Here is a 22,848-nt window from a genome sequence, read left to right on the forward strand (position 1 = left end):
TGATAATACTCTGCTTCATTCCTTAAGGTATTAAAGTGGAAATTAAGGAGATGAAAGCTCTAATTAATACCACATCATTGGCATTTGTCTGCAAGGAAAGGGTCCTTAAGCAAATTAAATTAATGACAGTAAAAATATCTATTACTATAGTTTTCCAGAAGTTGTTCCTGTACCTTAGACTATTTAGTGTAGAAAGGTATTATATTCACTCATCAAAAGACAAGATGAAAAGACAAGTTGGTGTAAAATTGTCCCTCATCTACACCTCGAGCTGTAGTTTCATCAAGGTTATAGATTTAAAAAGCTGTTTACAACTTCTGTTTCACAATTCTGGGATTCTATCACACCTTTCAAAAATAGGTTCATCAAATCTATAAACATTTACTATCCCAAAAATAAGCAACAACAAAACCCCTATGAATATCAGTCATCTTTTAATGCAAGTTTACCTCTCAGGAGCAAGTGGAAAACTTACTGCTATTCACACTACTCTGTATTCTGGTTTTGATTAAGGAAGGAAATTCAAGGCTAAGAGAAACAGCAGATATCTACTCCAATATTTTGCACCCTGTAAACTCTCCAGAAGGGTGTTCTGGGTATTCAAGCAGAAATCTACCCTTGTGTCAGTCTTTTGTTTGCCTTACCTTCAGTTTTCTAACTCAGCATTAACTGGGACACTGAAGGGCACAAGCCTTGACATTTTCAGCTGCTCCTGGCTCCTTTTATCCACAGTGAGAACAAAATAATAGATCTAGATTTGCTTCTTAAGTTGGGAAAGGAGATTTTATTTTTAATATGTGATTTTATCTTTTTATAAGGTGTAGCAAAGTACTGCTGCAAATGCTTGTGATCAAGCAGGAGAAAACACACATAGCTATTTAATTTTCTTAAATTTATTGTTTGAGTTTTTTCCAATTATTACCTACCTGGAACTAATTTCTTTGGTGGTGCTTCAGGTATTCCATGAACTGGGTAGATCCAGAGTATTCCCTGAATTCCCCCATTCTCTGCTACAGTAAGACTGCTTGGAAAATAAGTGAAGAGTATCATTATGATAGTCTGCTGAGAACTTTTTTCCCAAAGTAATCTAGACTTAAGAGTTGTTGGAAAGGTGAGACTCTGTAATGCTAATCATATCGAAGGAAAATATGAAATAAGATCCAGCCAAATCAGAACAGCAATAATCTATATCCACTTAGTTTAGCGTCTTTGAATATTATTCTGTCAGGATATGAGAACATTTGGCCTAACATACTCTCTCTGATGTCATGTCTAAACTGAAACAAAGTTTATGTAGTTTATGCATTACATAAACATACCCACAGGAGAATCATTATTAGCGCAAACATACTGAAAAATTAGAGGCATCTAAGAGCTTTCATTTGCTCAATATCCATAACTGCACAGGCAGCTAGTACTTTACATTTTCTTTATTTAAAGTTAGAAAAGGTAGGTATTAAACTAGATAAAAGTCTTACCCTAACTCAGCATACTTTGCAGGGTACATTAAAAGCTTTTGTTGGATACCGATTGCCCTCAAAATCAGACACTTGATTGCCCTTGGGAACTACACACGAATAGCCGAAGGGGAATATGATGATAGGATTGAGTATCCTCAACTACTTTTTCTTTTCCTATTAGAATAAATTACCTCTTTAAGTCTTTATTTAATTCAGCAGAATCCTCATAAGGCCAGTTTTCACCATTTTCCCTCATTACATGAATTACCACCACAGCCTCATACATTTTCATTGTATCCGGCATGAATAGCACTGGGATGTCCATTTTTTCTTTTGGAGCTAATCGGATTCCTGGAAGATAGAACAGATTGTTATGCTATTTTGAAAGTTTTGAAAATTATTTGTATCATTTTACTCATATATTTCTTTTTTTTTTTCTTTTTGATACATTATTTAACATTTTATCATAGCATACCATGCACCCTGTGATAACAAATTTCATTTTACCCTGCCCTTGCTGCAGCCAAATCTCATCTTATAGTAGTATTTGTGGCCTGTCTTCCTGTCATAAGGTACTTTGTGATTCAATGTCCTGAATAGAGGAGTTTACATAAAGTATTTTAGACTTCTACTTACTGACAAAACTTTGAAATGAGACCCGGGGAGACTGTGAAGGCTCAAAACAAAACAAGCACAATTAAATGAATGTCCCACATTTAATATTCAAAGATCATATGTAATATCTGTAAGTCAATCCCATCATTTTCTAGGGCCCAAGTCATGTTTTTTGAGCATCTGTGGCTCGCAATGTAAAAGAGTAACACTGCCTTAAAAAGACCAATCCAAAAGCAATTGTTCATGTTCAAGACATAACTGAAATGTATTTGAATCCACATTATTATTATACAAGCCATGCCTTTTCTGTACAATTTTTCATCTGATTGATTTTGCTGTTTTAAAAAAAACAAAACCGTATGTTGTCTGTAATGAAGGTGGCCTGATACACTGCATTTTTAAGGACCTTTTTCCAATGACTTGCCAGTCTTCTGAGTGTCAGAACATCTACCTCAGGGTGTGTTCCAGCTATTTCAGAAATAAAGTTATAGAAAAATTACACAAAGTAGAACAAGTAAATCATACAGTCTTTTCACTGTCAAGCTCTGTGCTTTGAAAAGAATTCTTGAAATTTGGTGGAACTGACATCTTGGGGTTAGGGTTTCAGCTTTAATTCTATCTGCAGAAAAACCTCTTAGTTATGAATAACTACTTCTACATTAAGCTTTGCATCCATTTTTGTGATGATTTTTCATGCCTGCTACAATGCATACATGCTAATACAGGTCTATGAGCGTCATTCCCCAAGAGTGACTGAATCTGCTCAAGTTAGTATGCATGGGACAAGCAGCACTCTCCCTGTGATTGCTGCTTCTGATAACCACAGGCTGCTGTGTGCTCAAAAAATGTCAGCAAGGAAACTTTCTCCTGTGCTCCAAAGGCTCACCTTCCTACAGCCTAAGTGGCTTGAGGATGAAGACCTCAATGCTGAGAGCTGCAGCAGAGTGGGTGGTAAGAAAATTGTAACGCGGTCTTGGGAAGGACAAAATACGAAAAAGAGGTGGACGCGTGGAAGTTTGGGAATGAAGGTGGACATGTAGGGAGACACAGTAAAATGATGACAGACAGGAATGGCCAGAAGCAACAAGGTAAATCACAGCAGGGTAGGAGAGAAGGGTTTGAAAGACAGCTCACCAAAACGCAGAACAAAAGTCAGGACTCCTCATCTGCACCAATCCTCTGCTAGCATTTAATTATAAAGTCTACTGGACATTGCAACTTCTATTGCTACCTATCAATCTGTTGTTGCTATCATTTATTCCTTCAACACAAACAGCAACCTTGAATAAAGATATCCAAAGTAGCTTGGGTAGATTAACAGCATATTTAAATTAATAAATTGCCCTGTCCAGACTGATTAACTTTATGAAGAATTATCTTGTACTGTGTTATGTATGTATTTCCTCTAGTATATAACCACGCTGGAGTTGATGTGGTTCTGTAGCTGTAAAGCTTTTAGCTAGAAACATTCTTAAATTAAAATAAACTAACCAAATTAAGGTTGGAAAGTCAATCTTAAATTAGGAAGGCTGGGATTATTTAAAGACAAACCACTGTCCACAGGATTTCTGCCTCTTTCAGTAACAAAGCCTCAAGACCTCAAATATAGACCAGTGCCTCATATTATTACACATGCTACAAATAGTAGGGAATTCTTACCTAAATATATCTGGATTTCTGTATGCGAGAGGCTTATCATGTAGTAGTTATGGAAATTAACCAACTGCTTTGCACTCGTAATTGCTTAATTTTTGTGTATTTGTAGAAGTCCATCATGGCATGAGCAATTTGTTTTTGAAATAATTACTTGAAAAGTCTTGTATCTTGAATTAGCTTGAAAATATCTTCATTAAAAATCCATTAAAAATGTTATTATCTAGATGAAAAAATAAACCCTATTTCTTCTTTTTTTCTTTTAATAAAGATTTAAGATTTTTCCTTAGATCTTATACTCCCTATTCAATGCATTATCTATCAAGTACATATCCAAGATTTAAAAGATATACAAAATATATACACATATTGTTGGCAATAAGGTGGTCAAAGGGTTTCTGAAAACCTTTAAAAATTAGCAACTAGTTTTTTAATCCAGTATCTGAAATAAATAAGCTGACCACACACATTGTTGCCATACTTCATAAAACACCTGAACTAGGATCCATCCCTCCGGAACAGAAGTCAGCTCCAGCACTGCTGCACTATTTATTCTCCCTCTGCCAGAGAAGAGACAGCTCTCTACTGTGATTTGCCCACTTTGGGGCTACTCTGGTGTTGGTAAGGCAGAGGCCTGTAATATCTTTAAATTAGAAGTGTATTCTTCAGGATGTATTTGCAGTGAGGTTGCCTCGAATCCAAATACATAACATACCAATATAGTGTAATCAACAACAGTATGTAGGCACTTTATAACGCCATTACGACACATCCATGAGTTTCATTTGCAACTCTTTCAACGTATGACAAATAGAACAGACTGTAAACTAGTACCTAGTTATACTACATGTGCATTGAATATACTGTTTGAACTGTAGCTTAATTATGCCTGTTACAGGGCATAGCTCCCTGGTTTTTAAATAAATTTTAATACAGAACTCATATGACAGCATTCTGGGTCATTCTGGCAGAAAATTGGTTATTAAAGATCATGAAAAGACAAATTTTATAATATTGCTGTCGAAACAGAATGTATTCATATTTTTAATAAAAAAATCTTCTTAGTAGAAGCTGTTCATAATGACAGTAATTTTTATAACACTGGGCTTGCCTGCAGCTGTCAACTAACCAACTGATCATTAACTGCTAGTACAGATTTATTTCCTTATGATTTTGCCTAGTTAATAAGATAGATGAAGTAGGACTAAACGCAAAAATCACACATTGCTTCATGCTTCTCTTTCCTTCTTCCCATTTAGAGAATGTGGGCCAGTAACCGCTGGCACAACAGACAATATCTATGTGGACAACTTTAATACAAATCAGCATTACCAACCAAGTTGCTGCTATTTGCCTGCGGACCTCAAATACTCTGCTAGGGAGACCAAGAACTGATACCAACAGCCGATCCCTTATCTTCATGTAAGTATTTCTACTGCAATGAGTAACCACAAATTCTTCGTAAGAAATAAATAGCGAGGCTCTTTTCAGAATAGAGCTACGTCACATTTGGTAAAAAGCTTTGGGCCAGATTTTGATAATACCTTACTTCTCTTTCACTGTCCTACAGGTCATTAGGAAACAGCAACAGCAGAGTAAGCTCAGCTGACCCTTTAAAAGACTGAAGCCATCTGACTCAAACCAACGGCTGCAATTAGAGTCAACTGCCTTACAGAGAAGCTTGCAGAGATCTGTGTCCTCCTGCATTTCTTTGTTAGGTAACCTGGTTTTAAGCCTTGCCTCAAGGCTCTCCAAAGGCTGGTGGAGAACACTGCTTCTGTAAAAAATTCCTTGGGCGCTGCATCCTCTGACACTTGAGCCTAGAACTCAGAACTGAATTAGATCATTAAATCAAAATGAGTGTATTGCAAATTCCCCGCTTCTGTGGGGCAATGCACTGTGGGTGAGTTCTATGTAATTTCTGTGTCAGCCCTAGAAAGCGTAGCACTGTGAGAGCTAAAATTAATTAAAGTAATGAAGCAGTGGATCCCCATGGCTAGGATGTTACTTGGAAAGAATACAGACGGGTAAAAATGCATTTGTTGCCTCTACAGTAGCTTAGGAAAACGTTTAACAGCAAGCATCCCAGGCAGTGTCACAGTGATAAAGTTGTGATGGCAATAAGCAAAATATCCTGTAATATCTTTGAAAAGAATCATCATCCTCTCATCTAACTTTATCTTAAAGCCATGTATTTTTCATATTAGTAAGGTGCTTTGATGGCAGACTTTCTAAATGTTGAAAGGACTATCTCCTCGATGCATTGTGCTTAATTCTGTAGCATCTGAAAACACCTCCCATTGATTGTACCCAGAAGAATGGCACTCGGTTCAGATTCCTCTAGTTGAAAAACAGAGATGAGGCAGAGCTCACTACGCCTTGAAGTCTGATGTTGAAGTCTGATGGGGAATCATTTAAGAGTGGACGCTTTTGTTTGTTGGTTTTTTTTTTCTTTATAGTTTCTCCATTAAATATTAGTATATAATCATTCCAGTTAAAACCACAGACAGCCCTGCTAAAATTAGCACTGGCCGTATAAATGTCAACCCAGTATAACCAGGTCTGGTTTCTACCATTATCCTCAGAATTTGGAAAGGGTAACCTCCAAAATATTCACAGACAGCAGCTGCTGCTGGGGAAGGATTGTTAATTCTTTCTCAAGGAACTCATCCAGAAAAGGAGGACTGACACCAGGCAGTAAAGAATAAGATATTGCCAGCACTCCAGTAAGTATCTGAAATACATAATAAAAGTCAGGCCTAGGTATTCTTCATTTATTTTCACCTGCTAGAAAAGATAAAAGCCTGGCTCACATATAAAGACTAAGATTTTTTATAGCAGCTCTTCCAAAAGTGGTTCAGTGTTAAATTCCAAGAGTTTAATAAAGAACAGACAGCATTTCTGCCTCAACTGTTATTAAGGGTGGGTTCATTTTTGTTTGCATCTTTTTTTTTTTTTTTTAGTGCTTCCAGTGAGGCTGCTTGAATTTTTGATTCCCTTTCAATAAACATGATCACAATCCCTTGTTATGGGTTCTAATTAACAACCTGTGAGAATGTAGCAGTCTGTGCTACTTTTGCTGCATCAGTATTATAATCAGTCAGTCTCAATGAGTAAATATGAATAAAATTTTCTGAATTGACAACCATCACACAACAGCCAACAGCCTCCATCTGTGGAGATATTCAAAACTTGACTGGACGTGGTCCAGGACAACCTGTCTTAGATGACCCTGCTTGAACAAGGGAGAAGTTGGATGCACAAGATGATCTCAAGAGGTTCCTTACCACCTAAACAGTTCTGTGATCATGATAGACCACTATGCTTTGTCCTGTTTATGCTTTTAAGAATACATATAAAATATGTTCTTGTTTGCTAAGCCAGATGCAGAAACTTATCTCAGTGAATTGCAGGTGATATGAAGAACGGTGCACCTCCTACAAAGGGAAAGGAAGAAGGCAGAATAAGAGCTCACTCTGGCTTAATAATTAGCTTTTGGGTGCGCTTAAAGGCTAAGAAGCAGCATACCAGCTATGGAAAGGCAGCCAAATACCCATCAAGGACTACAAGAACCTTGCTAGGGCATGCAGAAATGCAGTCAGGAAGGCTAAGGCATAGCTAGAACTGAAATTGGCCAAAAATATCAAGCACAACAAGAAAAGGTTCTTCAGATATGTGAGTAGTAAGCAGAAGCACAGTCCCATTGCTAAACAGGGCAGGGAAACTAGTTACATATAACGCTGACAAGGCAGAGGTTCTCACCAAGTTTGCTGATGACACTAAACTGGTGAGGTAGACAGAAGGGAGAGCCAGCTCACACAGAGACCTGGAGAGGCTGGAAGAGCGGGCCAGCAAGAACTGCGTGAAGTTCAACGAAGAAAAGCGCAAGGTCCTCCACGCCGGACGACGGAACCCCAGAGCCCAGTACAGGCGAGGGGTTGATGTGGCTGGGGAGCAGCCCTGCTGGAAGGGACCTGGGGGAGAAGCAGCTGAACGTGAGCCAGCAGTGCGCTGCTGCACCAACGAAGGCAAAGCAGATCCTGGGCTGCATCCACAGGGGCACTACCAGCAGGGATAGAGACGTGATCGTCCCCCTCTGCTCGGCACTTGTCAGGCTGCACCTGGAGGACTGTGTCCAGTTCTGGTTCCCGCTATTCAAAAAAGATGTGGGCAGACTGGAGGGGGTCCAAAGGAGGGCCACAAAGATGATCAAAGGGCTGGAGAACCTGCCCTGTAAGGAAAGACTGAAGGAGTTCAATCGTTTCACCCTAGAGAAGGCTCAGGGGGAACCTTATCAGAGTTTTCTAGTACTTAAAGGGCATCTACAAAGAGAATGGAGGCTCGCTCTGCACAAGGAGCCACGTGGAGAGGACAAGGGGCAATGGGTATGTTATTGTTCCCATCCTAAAACCAAAACACAGCACTATACCAGCTACTAGAAAGAATGTTAACTCTATCCCAGCTGAAACCAGGACAGGGTAGAATTTGCACTAGGAGAGGTTTCATTTTGACCCAAGAAAGAAATTTTTTACAGTGAGAACAATCAATGACTGGAACAACCTTCCCAGGGACATGGCGGAGTTCCCATCACTGGAGGGTTTCCAGACACGGCTGCACAGAGTGCTAGATAATCTCATCTAGGGTCCCTTTTCCATGGAAGGTTGGACCAGATGATCTGTCAAGCTCCCTTCCAACCTGAGCTGTTCTATGGTTCTATTTATACAAAAAAGTATTCCAAGATGCATGACTTACATCTCCGAGGAGGATATGAAACAAACTTTACCATCTCAACAAGATTGTTTGAAGGGCACACGTATTACTAAAATGTCAGTTAGTCACATGTCTTGAACCATATATCAGTGAAGTTCTGAATGTTTTTTTCTATATCTGAAATGAACCAGGAAGATAATTGGTTGCTAGTCTTTCATGTCCTCTCAGACATGAAGAGCAAAATCCATAAATGAAGTATAACTTGATCTAAGTTATGGTTTCTCAGGGCACATATGTTATGGTAAAATTCCTATTCGCATCTTCTCTGGGACAAAGAAAGTGGAATGTGATGCACTTCAAGTTAGTTCAACTTACATACCATAAAGTAAGTAAAAGAGCTAATACAATAAGCATGCAAAATGCTAAAGGTCAAATTAATCTCATTACAATTTTTAATGTTTGCATCACCATTTTCCTTCCCTCAGTACAGTTTATTTAGGTAGGTGGGATGCAAGAGGGATTCCTTTCACAGATGGTCCACAATGATTGTGTTTCTAGGAGGACTCTCTGCTTCCTGAATTATGGATTCTTCCACCAAAAATTAGAGTGCTCCCCTGCCTCTGAAACCTTCACAAAATCACAGGATGGTTGAAGTTAGAAGGGGCCTCTGGCAGACAAGGGGTCCAACCCCCTGCTCAAGCAGGGTCTCCCAGAGCTGTTTGCCACGGACTGTGTCCGAGACAGCTTTTGAATATCTCCAAGGATGGAGACTCTACAACTTCTCTGGGCAACCTGTTCCAATGCTCGGACACCCTCACAGTAAAAAAAGTATTCCCTTATGCTCAGATGGACATTCCTGTGTTCCCTGTCACTGGGCACCTGGGAGAAGATCCTGGCTCCGTCCCTCTTGCACCCTCCCTTCAGGTATTTCTACACATTGATAAGATCCCCCCTGAGTTGCTGAGTTCCTTAGTTGGAAAAGTTAAGTCATGAATATGCAGCTCAGATGCTAATAAACAATTTCACAAATGACTAGTTAAAACTTGAGAAGTTGCTTTAAGAAATAAATGGCACAAATAAAGGAATGAATGTTTGAGTCTTTAACTGAAAGGCTTCACATCATCACTATCATAAGCACACAATAAAATGTATTAGATACAGCATGTTTATAAGTTTTATTTCCCATTTTATGAATCTTGTGTTAATACAATTTGTATATTTCTGGCAGAGTCTTCCTGGCTTATTTCATTAAGAGATTTAATTTAGAAGAATTTCTTTCTGGTACAAAATAATGGATACAAGTTAAACATTTGCTATTTAGATTAAAATAAATGGATTGAGAACAGGGCTCAGTAATAAAATATGTTGTTTCATTTAATGCAATTTATTCTGTTTTTAAACGAAGCATGTCTAAAAGGCCAAGCATAAAGTTTCCTTTTCATTTATAAAATTATCTCTCTCTAACTAATAGCCTATAGTGCAGTTGCAGCCAAAAACAAAACCATTATTTTGGCAGAAATACCTATTATGTTTATTTATCGTTGAAGCGCAGTAACAACTAAGCTTACAAGGGTTAAGCACACTGAAGGAAAAAGTGTTTCTAAGTATAGTAATTCACTTTGGTGATAACCAAAACAAGAAAAAATTACACTTAAGATCTTTAAATCTGAGAAAACTTTAAAAAATACATGTAATGTATTTAATAACATGAAGATCACACTCTCTTATTGAGGATTAATAGACAATAATTTTTTAACCCCCAATATAAGATTATCGCTTAATATATTTCAGAACAAAGTCTCCATCACTTCTATAGCACATCTGATTATAAAATTTGGTGTAAGAATGTTCTGCAGTAATACAGAAATTACATAACCTCCGCAACTGGTTTATTACAGAACATCCCTCTTATCTCTGAAGCGCTGGTACCTGCAACTTTGACTTTGGATAGGTGTTACAGACCTGTTAAATCTGAAAAAGCTGCCTGACATTCATATATAGGCCACATTCAATTATAGTTTCCATCTCTGCTGTTATCTTATGCATTTGTCTTGGCAGCATGGGATATCTTTGCAATTTCCCTTCAGAGGTGCTGTGATGATGGACTTTGGGTTCACTTTACAGAAATCCAGTTGGCCAGCACATTAGGAAAGACACATCTGAATGGCAGGAGATGAGAACAGTCAGAAAGCAAGGTTGACTAGCAGTACAGAACAACACATAAGACACACATCAGAGAAGGAAAAATATTGTAAAGACAGGGAATAGTGAGCAATAGGACTTGAAAAACAAACAAACAAAACACCTGAGGGACCAGCAGAAAGGTAACAGGCATGGACAACAACTTGCAAAATGATGCTATGGAAGAGAGCAGAATGAGTGGAGGAGGCCAGACTGCATTATATGAAAGTCATGTGGCAGAGGGAATGCCAAACAGGTAAGAGTAAGGACTGAAGAAAAACAGTCAGGAATGAGAGTAATAAAAGTTTTCTAATTATCCTATGGTCCAACAGTTTTTCTAAAACATTATGGTAGACCAAATCTATTTTTTCCCTCCAATAATCTGATAGACAGTAGATCTATCCCATCTTCCTTTGACTATTTTATACATTTGAAAATTGTTTATCATCCTTATTTCCCTGATGACAACTTTATGTTGATAAAATTTTGTGAGGTCATCCAGGCATCTAAAATCTAAAGGTCTGCAGCACAGTAATGTCCTAGATCCAAAGTCACAGAAACCAGGAGGCGTACTGCAAAGTCAAAGGAAAAAATGCAAAATCGCTTCTACATCAGCACTGTTAAAAGATGTATCAATACACCTTTTCTCTGAATGATTCTATTTGTGACACATTAAAAAATAGACAAGTAAAAGCTCAATTAAATTAGGTCAGTCGGTCCTTCCTTAACCAGATTTTCATTTTATTTCTGCACATATTTAAATAATATTCTTATATTCTCAAGAGAGAGTAATTGATAAATAATTATATAGAAGAAAGACCAGAAACACAGTGTGGATGGAGCAGGATTGCTGAGGTGAGTGAAGGGATAGATAGTCATATTTTTTAGAAACAGGATCTTACACGTTCTGCCCTACTGTGGTTAACAGGAAAACTATAGCCCACTCAACCTCTCTCCCTCTCTACAGCAGTGAATTAACTGTGTTCTGTATATAACAAAACAGTTTGCCGGCACTTAATAACCTGCCCGAAATCTTAACAAAAACAAGAAAATAACCACACAGATATTTTGAGAATGCAAGGGCCGCACAAGAAATGCCATACACTTTGTAAAGAAGTGTGACTTTCTTTTTAGTGCCCAGCCACTAAAAAAACCACCAAACTTTATCCTTTCTTTCTTAAAGTTCATGTTACCCTAAGATAAAGTACTTGCAAGTAAATTAAGACTATGACAGCTTCCCCTTATACTAATCTTCTTCTAGACCCAAACACACACAAAAATGTCTTGAGTCCATGGTGCTTCAGTTCAGGTGTAATTGGATTTTCGACATATGTCAAATATCTGATTATTTTTGACAGATATATTTTTACTTTCATTTTAAACTTTTCTTGGATATACGTATCTCTTAGTCCAATCTCTGAAAGCACAGTCAAGTTCTGAAGCTATGGAAGATTTTAATCAAAATCTGCAAAGTGTTGTGAAATCTGTAATGACACTGGTGCTGTTACATCCTTCTACTTTTTATATACAACCAAAAATTGTACTGTTTGTTACAAGTTTCCAGGAGATATATATCACACTTCATACAGCAGACAGTAACTGGAAACATATATATGTACCTCTCCAACTGACCCTTGTAAGTGCATGGGATAGAATGATTACTCAGCACTTTTGTCTTTTCCAAAGTGGTTTCCTTGACATAGTTTATAAACTTTTGAAACAGCCAGTTTAGCTATTATTCTCCACTGAGAGTCACATATGTATATTTCCTAAGTTATGCATTTTCATAGTCTTGATATTTATACTCTTCATCATTTGAGGTTTACAGGTTTCTGTAGAAAGGCAGAATTGAGCTCTATACTGGGTTTTTTTTGTTTCTTAGTACTCAGGAAAACAGACAAAGTTGGTAAGAAGAATCTCTCCTGAAAAGTAACTTTTGCCCATTAATTTGACTTGTGTCATAAAACAGTAGCTCTGTGAATGACAGAACCCACAACATGCTACATGTATTTCATAGCTAAATAATTCCCGTAGTAGGAATATTGTTTGTACTAAGGGAACACTTCTGTAGCCCAGTAAATATGGTTTCTTTCCATTACTATTAACAGGCTTTTTAGTGGCCTTACAAGGCAGAGTCTAAGGATTTGATTGACATTTGTCTTAAGATGGCATTTGGCATAAGTTGATTTTAGCTTCTTTTATTTATGATAGCAATTGTTTAGCAGTCAGGTTTGGTTTAGGATATTTTGAGTTTATAGAGAGATGAGCAAACATCTGTGCAGACTGAATTATCTATGATACTAGAATAAAAAATGGTTTGCAAGAGTGTAAACACAGGATGGTACCAGACGTCCAAAACTGTAAACACAAATCACAACAGTCGCTACAGGAATACAATCTTGTTAATCCAGTTTAGATAAAGCAGAGAATAGGAAATGGAATAACTGAGAACCAGTAAAAACAAAGTTCACTTATACAGACCGTGTTAAGATAACGCATAAAAATAAACCCAGCCAGATCCTAAAACTGTTGAGGAACGAACGCTTTACTAGCCCCCCAAGCAAAGAAGTTGGGGCACTGTCAGCTCTCTGACATCCCCATCCAAGCTCTGCACCTGGGGAGGACTGATGCTGTCAAGATTAAGACCCAGAGGGTCACCAGAAGGGTGAGCAATACAGCAGAAAAAAAGAGTAGATAATAGGAAAGTTTTTCTGTGTAACAATTTTAACTATGTTAACAGAGGCTTTTCTGTGTTATTGTTGACTATGAATGGTAGTATTATTGTAACTGGACTAACGATAACTTTTATTAGCCTGTCAAATTAAACAAACAGGAATTTCTTTGCTCCACTTATGTGCCCTTTTGCCCGCTGTGTTTTGTGTGCACGATCCTAAAACCCAACATGCGGCAATGCCAGTCTCAGTGCCAACCCCTGAAACTTGTCAGCAGATAATCTCTAGATTCAAACATTCCAAAGATACTAGTTACACCTATTATTCAACCTGAAAATAAGAGAAATCAGGCTTAAATGAAAATATATGGTCAAGCTCCTACCTACAAAGCAGAAGAGCAAATAAAATACAAAAGACAATTCTAGATTTGCATTTCACTCGAAAACCTTTAGGCAGAACAAAGGGGTTTAGAGCTGGGGGTTCAGTCTTTACATGAACTATTCTAAAAGTTGTCCCCCTACTGTGAGTCCCTTTCTCCTACTCACAGCTTTGCAGATCGAATTTCTTTGTCTTTGTCCTTGTCCTTATATGTAAAATATTCAAAGGTTAGCCAGTAATTGCTGCAATGTAATGGAAGTATCTGGGTTTTGGCGAGGAGCTGATATCTTCAGAGAATATCCTCAAGGCTTGAGACCTCTATTGCCCTCAAGTTACTTCTCTCTATAGAGGTTTTGTTTCACAATTTTGAGTAGTTTCTTTCCCCCAGCAAAATAAACATTTCAAAACCTTTGTTCTACTGTGTTTTATATGCTACACATATAAAGTAATATCAGCTGCAAAACAGTTCTGTTTGCTTATTTGGTTTTAGATGTATTGTGGACTTTCCACGGAAATAGCATATGATGCATTAACAGCAACGCAAGAGATAACTTGGTAGGTAAACCAAGCAGTCTTCTCTTCCTAATGCTAGCTATGAGTTCAAGAAGTTTCTTGTGGCATAATGGAAGTCAAAAAGAAAAAATAAAAACCATGCACTCTGAAAACAAGGTTTCAGGACTCAATTTATAAAACTTCATGTAAGAAAAGAAAACCCCTCAGAGAAGACAAAGAACTTTCATTTCTTTTACATTTATTAGCAAGTCATTTTGATTACTTCCTTGGTCCAGCAGAAAATGAAGTCAAATAATGGCCTGGATGTCATTGCTGTTGGATTTTATTATCGTTTTAGGAGTGAGCACTGATTCACTGCAGCGGCCTCATACAGAGGCCAGCAATCATTTGTCCAGGATTACAATTTAAAAAATACATCTTATGTTCTGACTGTTATCATTGTCATGCAAAACCTGCTCCAGAGTTTATCAAGACTATCACAAAACTGTAATTTGTTCCTAGAGGAAGTAAAGAAAAAAACATCAGCAATATCCTCTAGCAAGAAACTATGTTGAGCTGTCAAGTGCCTTTCCACTTCAGAGGCATTTTGGATTTTTATGGCCAAACTGGTAATTCACACCAAATTGTTCCTTTTTTAACAAGTAATCCTTTCTGACAGAACCCATACATACTGTACTTGTCTTAGGTCCATAGGTCTCAAACTACACAATAATTTATTTTTCAAACTGAAAATTCCCATGTCTACACAGTATCATCTTTTATTGTCAGTGTGGTCTCACATGCTATTTATGTATATCTCTGCTGCTCAGTCATTATACCATGTAAGGACATATCAGTTTAGATATATGTTCAGAAATATTTTAACCCTACTGCAAAGATCTGGGACATGTTGGATCAGTTAATGTGGCACAGAGCTACTCACCTGTCAGACTCAGGTATAGATACAGCTCATCTTTAAATTTTATTAAGACATCATTGAAGTCTCATAATATTTTGTCTCATAATATTTTATCCCCTGAATTCCTGTGGTTAATATGATATTTATTATGATTCTCCTGGTTTCCTGAGGGGTAGCTGAAATGTGGCATGGGTTTCCAGCCATAAAGGGAATTAGCAGTTCTTGGTTAGGGATTGTGCATTGCTTCCTGTTGTGTGAACAACGTTAAAATCAACTCTGTAGTCCTAACTTAAATCATAGTCAGTATTCCCAAAATCCAATAAACGTGTGAATTGATGGCCTCTTAAATGCAGAGAGGAATACAGAGGGATATGCTTGGGGACCTCCAGAACAAGAAGAATGGGACAAAATGCTTAGAAGTAGACAGGTAGGAAATCAACTGGACGGGAAAGACTTGCTATGGCAGGAGATTAAAAAAAATCAAATAAAGTGCCCCAGTGGAGAGAGACAAGATGTCACTAAAAGCGGGAATTAAGATATTCTGGAAAGGATCAAGGACCCAAATTACGTGACAGTGTCAGGATGATTCTGAATCGTACTGACCCAGAAGACAGGCTTTGGATGACTCAATGGTAAACAGGAGCTGCAGTGTTTCTGAACAGAGGTGGCTGCTGCAGATCCTGTACATCCGTCTGAGTCCAGACATGGAAATCATATGTAATCCACAACTCAAGAGGCAAGATGACTACCAACATCAACATTTTCATATGAAATACAAAACAAATGTCTATAATTTAGCTTTTACTTATTTTTGCACAAACTGCTTATTTTTAGTTCTTAGTAAAAGACAAGTTATTTTTCTTTTGATTCAGGAAGGAAGAAAACATAACCATTGCTGATTCTTTTTTAAAACTTAGTTAAAATACAGTAGTGGATAAAACTCCATGAAAACAATACCCTTCTGGAATAGGAAGGAGACATTTTAGGTCAGTAACTATAGCTTCCACTGACAATAACTTGTGAGATAACTGCGAATGAGAATTTTCAGGGAAGTGACTTAATCAATTAGGATTATCCATTTTAAATCTGTCAAAACGAAAAGCAGCCAGCCTTCAAATCTAAGGCATTTTCCTTTTCCATATGGTTGAGAACAGTGTCTAAAGCAGCTCAAGGCATACGTGATTTGCAGTCAAATATTGAACAAATGTAGGGACAAAAGCTTTTCCCTATAGCTGTTTGTCATAGGTGTCAACTGAAGAAAAGGTGGAGGAAAAAATCCTTGTGTATAAAGATGACGGTGAACAGATCTTCACAAACTGTCATTTGGTATCAACTTAAAGGAAAAAGAAATGAAAAGAGTTATTTTCTGACATAGGGCAGCAAGGAGTTAGAGAAAAGGTTAGAAAAATGTTCAAAAAAATTAGTAGCTCATTTTTTCCTGCAATCTATAGCTTTTTCTGAGGGAAAATATTGGATCTCCAAATTTAATTTCATTATTAGATATCTTCCTAATGTATAAAGACTAATGACCACAAAACTTAAAAGAAAATGGTGATTCTTTAGAGGCAACAGATTGCAATGATTATGTGTAAAGAAAAGAAAGCTTGCACAGCCCATATCTATTGATGATACTTGATTTCTTGTCCCTGTTTTCATCCTGAAGTAGTAAAAGAATAAGCAAAATAACATAAAGGAAATTCTGAAAATGTTAATTCAGAAATTTCAAAGTATTTTTTGCCATTTTTGATTGAACCAATACAATCATGTTTAAAGAATGTTTACTTATCCAGAACTCTGCAGAGATTTTTTTTGATTTCTTCACTGCTAAACATTTTAGTCACTGTGATCATCTAACTTGACCTAAATACACAGGAATTCTCAGAACTCATCTGAAAAATCAAGGTTCAGTCTCAATAACTCTTCTTGAACAAGAGAATTTAATTAGAAAAACCACATCTGCTTGATTTAAAATTTGCCAGTGATGGTGAATCCTCCACATTTCTTTGAGAATTGTTCTGAGAGTTAATTAAGCTCATTGTTAAAAACATGTTTCATTTTGTATTTGGCTACTGAATAACATTGACCTGGTTTCAGTCCCTGCTTTTCCTGTGAGAGTAAACACTGTTCATTACCAACATTCTGGTTTTTCATGAGGTAGAACAAATGAATCACCACCAAAATCCTCTTTGGTCAGCTAAATAATTTGGGATCACTGAATCTCTCACTCTCATCTTGAATCATTTAAACATGCCTGTATTGAAAAGATGAACACCTGTAGAAGGCAACACAGGCTAACGAACATTGCATACCAAATGGAGGGACTCTATAAGTAAAAAGGCTTCAAAGAGTTTGAAAAAAAATCCCACAGTATTTCTTTAATCAATAACAGGCAGAGATACCAAAAAGTGGGGAAAATAGCATTTCCACTTAATTCAGAGTTGGGAGAATTAGGTAAATCTGTGGATTCAAGAAACAAAAATAACATAAAAAATCATTCTTGATTTGGAAAAGGGACAAATCAGTAAGAAGAGAAGACTAATAGGATACAGTTGGTGATTTTACACTTGAAGAGATGTAAAGCAAGATGGGAAGATAAGGATCATCCAAAATTTCCTCAACAGCTACTGAAATGCTATTGTATTCTGTATTGTGGTCTTGCGCTATTGTGTGTGGTAAAACCGAATTGCTTGTTTGTGCATGTAGAAAACTTAATGTGTTATTCATACAGGTCTGAATAACAGTTCTTTTCAACAACTTCTTATTTTCCTATTTAATAGAAAAGAGAAAATTGTATACAACGGCTAGAAAAAGGAACTGTACAGCTTCTAACAGGACTGCGTGCAATTCAGTTTGTGGTTTCTGATGGCTGCATGTAGCAGAGGTAATACAAATGGCAGCAGACCTCAGGGAATAGCTTACATTATTGGTATTCATTGTGAAAAAGGCAGTGCTACCTGTAATTAATAGATACCAAATTTTATGGGCTACTAACCTTTGTTTTATCTTAATATCTATATGAAGCAGAAAATTATTTAATTTATAAGGGATTTTCAGTGCTTGTGAAGCAATCAGATAAAAGACAATGCAACATCAAAAGTTGTTGCAATACTATAGTTTTCACTTCAATGTACGAAACAAGCATATTTAATGTTAACATTCTTACAACACAAGCAGGCAAACAAGGCAATCACAAAACATGATTTGCATTTAGTAAGTTCGTCTATTACAAAAACCTCTCATATATTAACTAGACTGAATTTCACACCTTAAAGAGCAAATTAGTAGTTCCAATTGACAGATAAAAGAAACTAAGTCACATCAGGAAGTTTCATGGACTTCTTGATGGTTGCATGGAATAGCGTGCATTCTAAGTCTCCTTTTAGACTTTGTATGACAATTGTTTTCCAAATGCTTCACCAAACAACTACGAGAAAAGAGGATTTGCTTACCTTTCAGGCCTCTAGGTTTTATTTTTAAACAGTCATGGCTTTAGTATGGAAAAGCTTTAGTACACCTATACCTCTGTTTCTCTAGGTTAAAATGAATACAATGTTAAATACCTTCCCTCAAGTAAGTGGAGATTTGTGAAAATAAAATTATCAAGTACCTTAACAACATGCGAGGTTGGGAAGTACTTAAGTATCAGTGCGCTTTCATTACCTACTTAAATTTTAAAGTTTATAACTATTTTTGCACATACAGGTTTTACCTAAAATAGCTTATTAACAGTAACATCAGAAGTGTCAAATCCTTGGGCATAAACCACTGCCTGGTAAAATTAATGTCCCAGCAAGAAGAGTCCCAGAAAGTCAAACACTCTTCCAGCTTTGCTCTCATGAGCCTTTAAACTGATTGTCATCTCAAAAGATATCATTACCGCGCAAAGAAATAAGTTCAATTTCCCTCCACTCAGCAGAAGACAACATTAGACCAAGTGACTGTAATAAAGCATCTTATGTATGTTGTCAACATAAATTCTGATGTCCAATGAAGAATTTTGTGTTGTGTGCTTGAATGGTTGTGAGATATTACTCCTTGTGATAGTAAAGGTCATGATTCCAACACTTTTCAACTATTTGTAACATAAATCTTTGTTCTGCATTTCCCTAAGAATACCCAAAGTATGTCCTGTAGTCAATATCAAAATCCCTTCTGTTGGCTTATATACCATGACTTATGAGCAGGATAAGCACCACATTAAAATAGAGGCAAAGACTGAGTTACAGTTAAAGCACGTCCTCCTCTTTCACACGCAGCAAACACAGCAGTAGTGCCCATATTCTTTTTTTTTTCCTGGGTTGGTTTGGGTTTTGGGTGGGTTTTTTTAGCTTGGTATCAGTGACGCATTTAAAGAAATAAATATTGCTTAAACCTAAATATTATTGTAAGATGCAATATCGTTACTTATGTTGATAATTGAGGGTATCAGCCTCTGTTGGTCTTCATGTAAACAGGAAGGGTTTCAGCATAAATATTGTGAAAGCTGAAAATAAGGTCCTGTATGCATCATAAAAGAAAGAAGAGAAAGATAAATCAATTTTTACTGAGACTTATATGAAGAGGAAAGAGGTACTAGTGATATACATTCTTTTTGCAAATACAGTCAGACAGGTACAATCCCAGTGGCTTTATCAAACCAAAATAGGCCCTGCCTAATCATTCAGGCTTTGTGACAGAAAAGTAAATCAGGGAATCCAATTCCCCCGGTAACTGAAAGATATCAATTTTTAATGAGAATGTGAATAATTTATTATCTCCCCCATAAAAAAATATTTTGAATAATTTGTTAATCTTAGTAATAGTACGACAAATTATCTAGGGAAGAGAATTAAAGCAGTGGAGTACTACGGATATGATGTTCATTTTAATTAAATTATTCCTCCCCTACAGAGAACAGTTTTAAAGACACCATTTGTCAAGAACTGGAGCTACAGTATTATTGATCCAGGTTATATCTTGTGAACAAGGAGAAATATATAATTTTGAGGTGAACATATAGATATTGGCATATTAAAGTATTTATCAAAATAATTAAATACACAAATAATCCCACTTTAATAATAATCCCACTTTAATTCACATCACAGGAATGAGAATACTTGCCTAACATACACATTTACATTTCCTGTAATTTCAGTGCAACTGAAGCAGATGTTTAAATTTAAATTTTTTGCTCTTTAGGGATTGTCTTACATACCTGAATTTAAACATACTCAAATATGCTACTGAATCAAGGAAATTCATCCATCAGTCAGAGCTGAACAAACCAAATGCATCTTTCCCTATCATGAATAATTTGTCTGACTTCTGAATGCAATTGTTAGCAGCTATTATTTCAGTTAATGACACAGAACCAAACATTTTTTAAGTGTGTACAAAACTTATTATGGGATGTTTAAGGGAGAGAACACAGGAGGGAAAAGAGAAAGACCAAAATGGATGAGGGAGGAACAAGCATAGGAGAATAAAGGTAAAAGAGGATAAAAGATGCTGGTCGTGTAAGCGTGTGCTGGCCAGTAAAGCTGTCTGACAGCGCCTCAGGCTTGATCACTATCCTATACTCTTATTAAATCCTATGTCTATACTATGTGTAAGTACAGTCCCTATCCTGAGCCTCTGTGTGAGTTGGCCACTAGAAAAATTCCAACTGGACCAGCCAGCAAGTAGGATGAAGCCTGAGTGCCGGCTACTGGAGAGACTAAGTCTAAGACCAGTCACTGGAGAGAACAATGTTGTGCTGCTACCTAATATCAAGTCAGACTTGCCAGCAAGTAGCAGGAGGCCAGCATCTGGAAAGACTCATGGTCAGGACCAGTGACTGCGTAAAGGGCCTCCAGACTGAGCACGCATACAGGACAGGCTTAAATCCCTCTTAGGTTTCAAGAGACCAGCAGACATGCATGTATTTGCGAGCTGAGTGAGTGAACCCATGGGTATGTTCTCCTAGCGAACTTTGAGCTGGACAAGCCAGCAAGTGGGAGCAGACCAGCATCCCGAAAGACCCACGGTCTGAGCCGGTGACCCGATAAGGAGCCTAGGAGCCAGACACGAGCATTGGAGAAACTTAAAAGTCTATGCTAGTATTTAAAAGATCTGGGGGGGTGTTAGTGCATCAGTAGATTGAAGGTGTGTGCATGTACCTCCAGCACAGTTCAATCCTAATCGGCCAAACACCAGCAACTGCAGCAGGCTGCCCACGCTGTTCATACTTACATGAGAGCTGACATTTTTTTAGGGGTGTGCTGGTAAAGGCACTCATTTCTGTGTTACTCTGTGTGTGTGTGTGTGCATCTGCTGGTCTGTCTGCAGGAAAAGCTGCTCAGCCTGGCTGCTGGATGGGCAGGAGAAGCCCCTGGCTCGAATTTGGCTCCAGCAGAAGGAGAAGGAGAACCCTTTGCGGTCCCAAAGTCTGCTGGATTCTTACCTCTCACGGTCTGAGATTCACGTTGGTTTTAAGCATACTAAGCCTTTCACTACATCATAGACCCTCTTAAATGTTAAACCTCCTAATTCAGCATGATTTTTTCTGCTACCGGCAACAGTTTTGGATCTAGCTATTGTGTATACTGCTAAACTAAAGTCCAACCAGTGCTGACTGCACCAAGAAGTAGGAAACACGTATCTGCATGCCTAGCACACTGACAGCTTTCCTAATCAATTCAAACAACTAGTCCTGGGGACTTAGTGACTAAACTAAAAAAAAAGAAAAAGATAACCAGCTTTCCTTTCTATTCCTTGCTGACTGGAAGTCAGATTGAGATTTCATGTAATTCCAACTGAGGCTGCTGTGTAAGAACATTTTTAGAAAGCAACAGAAATATGTATCTATTGAAGGGTTGTAGAACTATGAGAAGGTAGACAAAAGAATTCATAGAGCTCTGGAAAACGTGTAGAAGCAAGGTTAATTACTTGGCAGGATAAGTATGGAATGATTTCATTGTATAAGTTTGACTTGTGTGATTGGGTTTTACACAAATACAAGATAAAAAAGAGATGCTCCTGTGTAACATACCAGGGTCTGTGCTACTTTACACTAAATTCCAAAAGACAGTCCAGGCACATCCCTGCTGTTCACAGTCCCTCAATACTGCAGTTACACAGAGTACCAAGGGTTTGCAAAAAGGTCTTAGAGTTGTCTTTTAAATACCTGTGCCCTGTGACTCCTCACATTGGCACTGGAGCCTGGACTTCTAAGAACATCTGATGCTACTTCAGATGAGAAAAAAAAAAAAAAGGGTCAGAGCAGGGATCATCATACTGAAATAGATATACAAAAAGCTTAACACTTGGGAAATAAAACTTTTAAAATGAAGCTGAAGTACACAATGCTCCTGCAAGCCAGCTAAATCAAATTCTGATTAAGAAAAATCTTAAGGGTTCACTGACTTTAAAGCATGAGCCACTATATTGGGAAGAATTCTGTTACCACTGCGGGTAAAAACTGTCATTTAGCTACTGAATGCATATATAGAGAGAATTTTACTTTCCCTTTGCTTTTGTCTTATATTTGAGACCCATTCTTCATTGACCAAAAGAAAAAAAAAAAAATCAATGAAAACATCTTACAAAAAAGTTATAGAAAACTCAGTGTTGGAAAAAAAAAAAGAACATTAATTCAACAGTGTAATTATCAAGCACTCTTAAGGCATAAAAATCCAAGGTTGAAAGCTCAGTTTCAATACTGCCTTCCAGCATTTATGCTTTAAAATAAAATCTTTGCCCCAGACAGTTACTTAATAAGATTAGTTTAAATTGTCTTTTCTCTCCA

General features: G+C 37.3%; 1 protein-coding gene across 1 annotated transcript in view; it reads right to left on the reverse strand.

Moving 5' to 3' along the window:
• Nucleotides 1-22,848, reverse strand: part of CFAP47 (cilia and flagella associated protein 47) — a 334,652-nt gene that overhangs the window by 40,213 nt on the left and 271,591 nt on the right. Inside the window, exons 58-59 of the mRNA XM_069784915.1 lie at nucleotides 1,652-1,811; nucleotides 927-1,024 (exon numbers count right to left, since the gene is read on the reverse strand). Of these exons, the coding sequence (XP_069641016.1) occupies nucleotides 927-1,024; nucleotides 1,652-1,811 (258 nt within the window). The remainder of the gene's footprint in view (nucleotides 1-926; nucleotides 1,025-1,651; nucleotides 1,812-22,848) is intronic.

This window comes from Haliaeetus albicilla, chromosome 6 (assembly GCF_947461875.1).
Source record: "Haliaeetus albicilla chromosome 6, bHalAlb1.1, whole genome shotgun sequence".
Taxonomy (NCBI): domain Eukaryota; kingdom Metazoa; phylum Chordata; class Aves; order Accipitriformes; family Accipitridae; genus Haliaeetus; species Haliaeetus albicilla.